At 38.5% G+C, this 5,540-nt stretch overlaps 2 protein-coding genes across 3 annotated transcripts in view; both read left to right on the top strand.

Annotated features, from left to right (window-relative positions):
• Positions 1–95: 95 nt before the first annotated feature.
• On the top strand, positions 96–919 carry LOC124159125 (UPF0545 protein C22orf39 homolog). Its single transcript, XM_046534699.1, has 3 exons — positions 96–263; positions 351–515; positions 624–919. Exons 1-3 carry the CDS (start codon positions 210–212, stop codon positions 843–845), a joined length of 441 nt encoding a protein of 146 aa, XP_046390655.1. The 5' UTR covers positions 96–209; the 3' UTR covers positions 846–919.
• Positions 920–1,203: 284 nt separating this feature from the next.
• Positions 1,204–5,540, top strand: part of LOC124159123 (protein piccolo-like) — a 795,703-nt gene continuing 791,366 nt past the window's right edge. For both annotated transcript variants that reach the window (XM_046534695.1, XM_046534694.1), the window contains exon 1: positions 1,204–1,532. In XM_046534695.1, coding sequence (XP_046390651.1) covers positions 1,357–1,532 — 176 coding nt within the window. In that variant the 5' untranslated portion in view covers positions 1,204–1,356. The remainder of the gene's footprint in view (positions 1,533–5,540) is intronic.

The raw sequence follows: 5,540 nt of genomic DNA, 5'->3' as shown, positions 1-5,540 counted from the left end.
ATAGAGGGGATGCAAATGGGTACGAATTTTAAATTCTACCCACTATGGCGGAATACGCCCTTCATTTTGAAGTCGGCCGGAGCTTTGCGTGATCCGTGCGATCACCCGTGGAACGATTGCAATATTTGTTGAGTTAGGAGCAATTTTATCGAAATATCGTAATACCATATATGGTGGAGCTTCTGATCGGATAATATTTTACTCAAGTAATGGAGGAAACGACGGCGACGGAAAAGACAGATGAAAATCCTTTCATGTGGCTGGTAAGAAAATTAGAAATTGATTTTCTTTCCATGTTTTCAACTTCATGTTAAGAATTCAAAATGAAAAATCCTTTCTGAAATTAAAAGGTTAGGCCTTGCTCCATCTACAAGGAGGAATACAGCGACTGTACGAGCATCAAAGGTAGATTTCATCAGTATTTCATTCACGGTTCAACCATCGACTGTGCTCAGTGGGGAAGAGACGCAGATAACTGTGTGAGATGGGAAGAAAATAAAGATGCAAAAGCTCTCGTAAGTACTGCTCGTAAGGGAGGAATTGCATTCCCCAATTTTTGTTGTAGAATGGCCGAATGCTTTATTGCAATTAGCACTTATGTTGCCGTCACTTTCTACTCACAGGAGTCGTTAATTGAAAGTGAGAGAAATCGGCGTACTGGACGCCTTGAAACGTATATTAAAAATGACGTGATGACCCTTCGAAAGAGTCCCCCAGAAGATTGGAACAAGCCCTTACCTGGTTGGATGCAAGAAGAGTACAAAACATCATACTTAGCTTTGAAATCAGTAGAGATGAAGAGTGGTAATGTCGAGGATAAAGGAAAACTGTGCACAATTTTATGACAAATGTACATTATTAATAGTTTAAAGTGTAGACAGCCATAGTGATTATTTATTAATAAAATGTTTGAATGATATTTTGTTATATTTGCGTAGCTGTGATTCGGTTACTGTATTCCTTGTTACGTGAAGCTACTTTAATGCTTGGGAGTTAATTTACTATGAAATTCCCAAGATAAATCGAAAATCTGATTCTTTCTTTTCTTCTTAAGGAAAAGTATGATATTTGTGTCCACTAAATACTTTTGTTTTGTTCACGACAATAATAGAGCAGCGTAAATAAAAATGCGGAATAGCGAAATTCGCTTGTCAAATGTTTACGTTTCGCTTCCTCGGCTCATTTCGTGCAGTAGCTCAGTAATAGTAAGGCTGTGCAGTGTGTCCCTTGTGAGGCAGTTGCGAGCGTTACTTAAGTATTGTTTATTGGTGCTTTTTTCCCGTGTTTTACTGTTTTCTTAATCAGTGAATAACATTTAAGTGAAGTACTACACCCGAATACAAGAAGATTGACGTTATGGCCGCGCCCGAGACGGAAAATTACCTTTCCGTTTACAGGCAGTTCTTAGAGGAATTTACTTCTTCTGTGTATGCAAATGATCCTCTTCCAGTGAAAGTGACAGGATACCTTCTAGATGAAGCTGATCTTGAGGGGGAGATCATCGACTGGACTCGTCAATATCTTAGTCAAAGGTAATATATCAGTTAATTGATTGTTTATGTCCCAATGATCCCATTACAGTACTGATAGGTTGCCGATAATATTTTGAATTGTCTTTTGTACCTTTTCCGCTTAGTGAAGGACTTTAATTTTTGCCGATCGTTGCTTCTATGTTGGTGCATTTATTTTTTCTTGTCTTGTTCCGATTGACTTTGATTTCTCCTTTTAAAACTGTGTGCACAAGACAGTTCTCGAACTGAAGCTGAGGACATAGCTCACATAGCACTGTGTTAAAAATTCATGGTTTCTCTTGGTGATTCTTCGTGTGGAGCCCAAATAAGTCAGTTTGTTGAAGTTGATTTGCGGCAAAAATTGTGTATTTCTCCCTTTAGACAAAAGTAAAAGTAGTGGGAATGTCACGGTGAAAAACACCAAAAGATTTCCCCATGTCGGTTTTATCGTATGACAAAATGTGTATTCTTGCTTTGCTGAAGTAGTGTATATAATTCACTTAAGTTTGCTTTTCCATTTACGGTCAGTTGCTTATGGCACCCGTCGAAGTCATAGGGCATCGTGATGTGATGGGCGTCGCGCTTTAGCGATTTTTTGCGCGCTTTGAATCACCCCGAAGTATTCAGGATTATATTTTATTCAACTTCATGGCCTAACCTTACACTTTTCATGCAATGGCTTCGTAGATACTGTTCATCAGTCGAGTGCATTTCGTGGTTATATTTTGGTGCTTCCAAATTGATAACAGGCGCGCCATTCGTTCGCCCAATCAACATCCCCTTTGTCGGTGGTGAGGAGAAAGGCGCCGGAATGGAGGGGGTATACTTAATAGGTTTCCTCTCCATGCTGCGTGCTGGTAGTTTCTGTCAAATTGTATTACCATGTTGTTGAAACTTATGGGTGAAGGGAGAAGTCTTGCACGGGGTATTTGACTCTTCGTCTTGTCTCGCTTCAGGCAGGCGACCGCTGGGATGTGAGGTCAGGGCAAGTTTGTGTGCCTGATGACTTTTTTCTTTGACCATCCCGCGAATGTTTTCTCCACATTGGGCATTGGAATTTCATTGATGTCGTTGTTATTGTGTTTTCTCGTCCTCCAACCCGTTCTCCATCGCGCTTTCTTCCAAGTCCTTTCCACGGGTGTTTCGAGCGATGGGAGGAATGAATTATTATGATTCATGGGTATATCGCTAATTAAGAGTTGTCCATACTATATATTCAGGGACGGTTTAAGCGGTAAGCCAAGTACGGCGCCGCTTAGGGCGCCGAGCAAAAGGGGGCGCCTTAGCGCTCAGTCCAATGTTCAGTACTTATACTACCTCTCAGGTTATTTTTGAGGGAGGCGCCGGAAATGTTGTTTGCTTACACCTGAAAAATGTCTAGAACTGGCCCTGGTAGTATGGATAAGAATATCAATAGAGATTTGGCAGTAATTAGTCGCAAGGGTACGAAGATACAACCTGCTACATATTTCATCTCACAATTGTCAGTTAATGAATCTGCTTCGTAGTAAATGTGTTAACACAGATACTGTCATAATTTCAATGAATTTCGTCGGTTAAAAAAGTTCAGTATGAAATTTTTGTTTAATAATCTGTACCTATTGTGTTCATGTTAAGAATGCGTCTTTTTCAAAGTAAAAAAAGTATGGTTACTTCGGATTCGAACCCTCCCACTCTAGCGAACTTCCTCGCATTCATCGCGAGACCAATAAACCCACAAGGCTATGGAACTTCGTTTTCGTGAGATATAAACGGTGGATCCAAATCTCATATAAAGAGAGAAATTAATAAATAATCAAATTAATAGGTACGGATATACTATGAAAATGGAGCGAGAAACGAGTTTTCGCGTGCTAATACTTTACGAAAACATTTGAAATTATTTGCCAGTGCTTAATTATTAATAGTGTCTAAATTATCTTGTACCTCTGAACGAGAACTGTCATATTTTCAGCCAAGGTACAGTAGATGTTTCTTCATTCGTATTATGTACAATATTGGCCTATACAATAATGTAAGGACGTTAGTCGTGTATAATTACCATATTCTCCAACGAAAATATTTACCTTGCTTCGTTTTAAACCAGTGAACTCTGAAGTTTTTGGCTGGACCGTGGGGTAGCAAAGTAATTACATTGCTAATCCTAGTGGAAAAAGATATGGGTCCTTAGAATTTTTACGCCGCCCAATTACCCATTTAATCTCACTGCTATCAGATGGTTCTGGCTTTGATGGTGAACTACTTTTATAATATACAAGCTCTCCACTAAAGTTCCCTTTTAAACCCGTAAATGTTACGTGTATCACTCAGAGTGATACTTCCATATTATTGCGGTTGAAAATATTGCTTATGGGGGATTTCCTTACAAATCGCTTGATGTATTTCAGTGATTATCAAATGATATATTTTACTTATTACCATTTCAGTGACTATCAAACTTATAAACTGCAGTTAAAGTTTCAGTAGTTGCTAATTAATAATTAACAGATAAGAAGTACCGGAACATTATTCGACGTCAACATGTACGAATCAAGAGATTCGAAAAACCACAAGTTGGTTGGTGGATTATCAAATGTATTTTTACTGAAACCAAATTATATTCATAGCGCATTTCTTTCCATGATGAAATATTAAAAGTTATATGCTGAAAGCTTCATGGGTTAACTCTGCGATATACCTTCATTCGGAGACAATTTTTCAGATACATTCACTCATATATTACGTGATGAAATACGTTTTTCTCTCGTTACCTAAGATTTTACTGCATTCTGAGCGTTAAGAATAAAATGGTTATATTTTGAAATCGCTATCAAAGCTTTAGTAAGTAAATAAAAAGAAATGAGGTAATTCGTTTTTAACGTACATTACCTCCTGAAAACTAAGGTTTCGAATCCTTTGGTCACCAGGGTCATAGATCATAGCTCATATCTCATTTTCGTTTCCCCAGGCCTCGCTCGAGTCGGTCCATGTAGGTTAACGAGTATAATATTTAAACCAGTCGGATATCTCACTCTACTCAGTATACCTTATGTGGGGGTGTGGCAGCGCCTTTTATGGCTAAATAAAATAATAATACGGCATGCATGTTATATTAATGAAATAGGTCGATGTTTAGTCGGCATTCCTGGATTTTCGGCTAGGTGCTATCTCACTTTGGGATTAAAATATTTGCTTGCTGCTAACATAATAGCCTTTATTGCAGAAGTCGTAGTGTCAAGCTCAATACTGCATGCAGGCATTCACTGTGTCGAGCAAAGAGACACGAATTTTCTGTCTAGATCTTGCAGACGTTTAATGAGAAAGGAAAAATCAAAGCATCACTTAACCGTGTTTATACTCGGTTTATTTACATTTTGAAGTCTACTTAATTGCTCATCCCCTCATTCCTCATTAATTTTATTGCCATTCTGTCTTAAGCTTCACTTTAAATACAAATAGTAAGAGGTGGATAGTATGTAGAAGTCTTTCTCGGGTGTCGCACCGGGTTAAAATGGTCACCTCTTAGGAATGTTACATCTCAGCGATGTTTATGTCCGCGACAGTGGGAAGGACTTGAAGGAGCTTGGGTGGAAACGGGGGCGGATTTATGCCGTTGTTTTTGCGGACTCATAGCTTTACGCAGCGCCTAGTGGGTATGCTATGCCTCTGATCGTTAATACCGCTTAGGTCTGACATGAATGAATGATTTATTGATTCTTTGGGAGACCCATACGGGCACACAACAAAAGTAGGTACAAGTAACACTCTGCTCGCAATACGATATTTATGAAATAGACATACTTAACTTAAAACAGGAGCAATTTACTGCAATGATTCAAATAAAAATCAAATTAATTAAAATAAAGATTCTTACATTTCAAGACAGCATTGATGTGGTTTGAAATACGTACAATTTCCTCTTAAAAGATTTCTGGGGGGATAAGCATTTTATTGAGGGGGTAATGAATTCCAAACCTCGATGCTATAATCAGGAAGAAAATTAGGTACTGATTGGTTCGAGCTTGGGGTATGTGGAGAAGGTTAACATGG

This window comes from Ischnura elegans, chromosome 5, assembly GCF_921293095.1.
Source record: "Ischnura elegans chromosome 5, ioIscEleg1.1, whole genome shotgun sequence".
NCBI lineage: Eukaryota > Metazoa > Arthropoda > Insecta > Odonata > Coenagrionidae > Ischnura > Ischnura elegans.
Note: the sequence above shows the minus strand (reverse complement) of the source record. Positions and strands in the feature narration are given on the sequence as shown.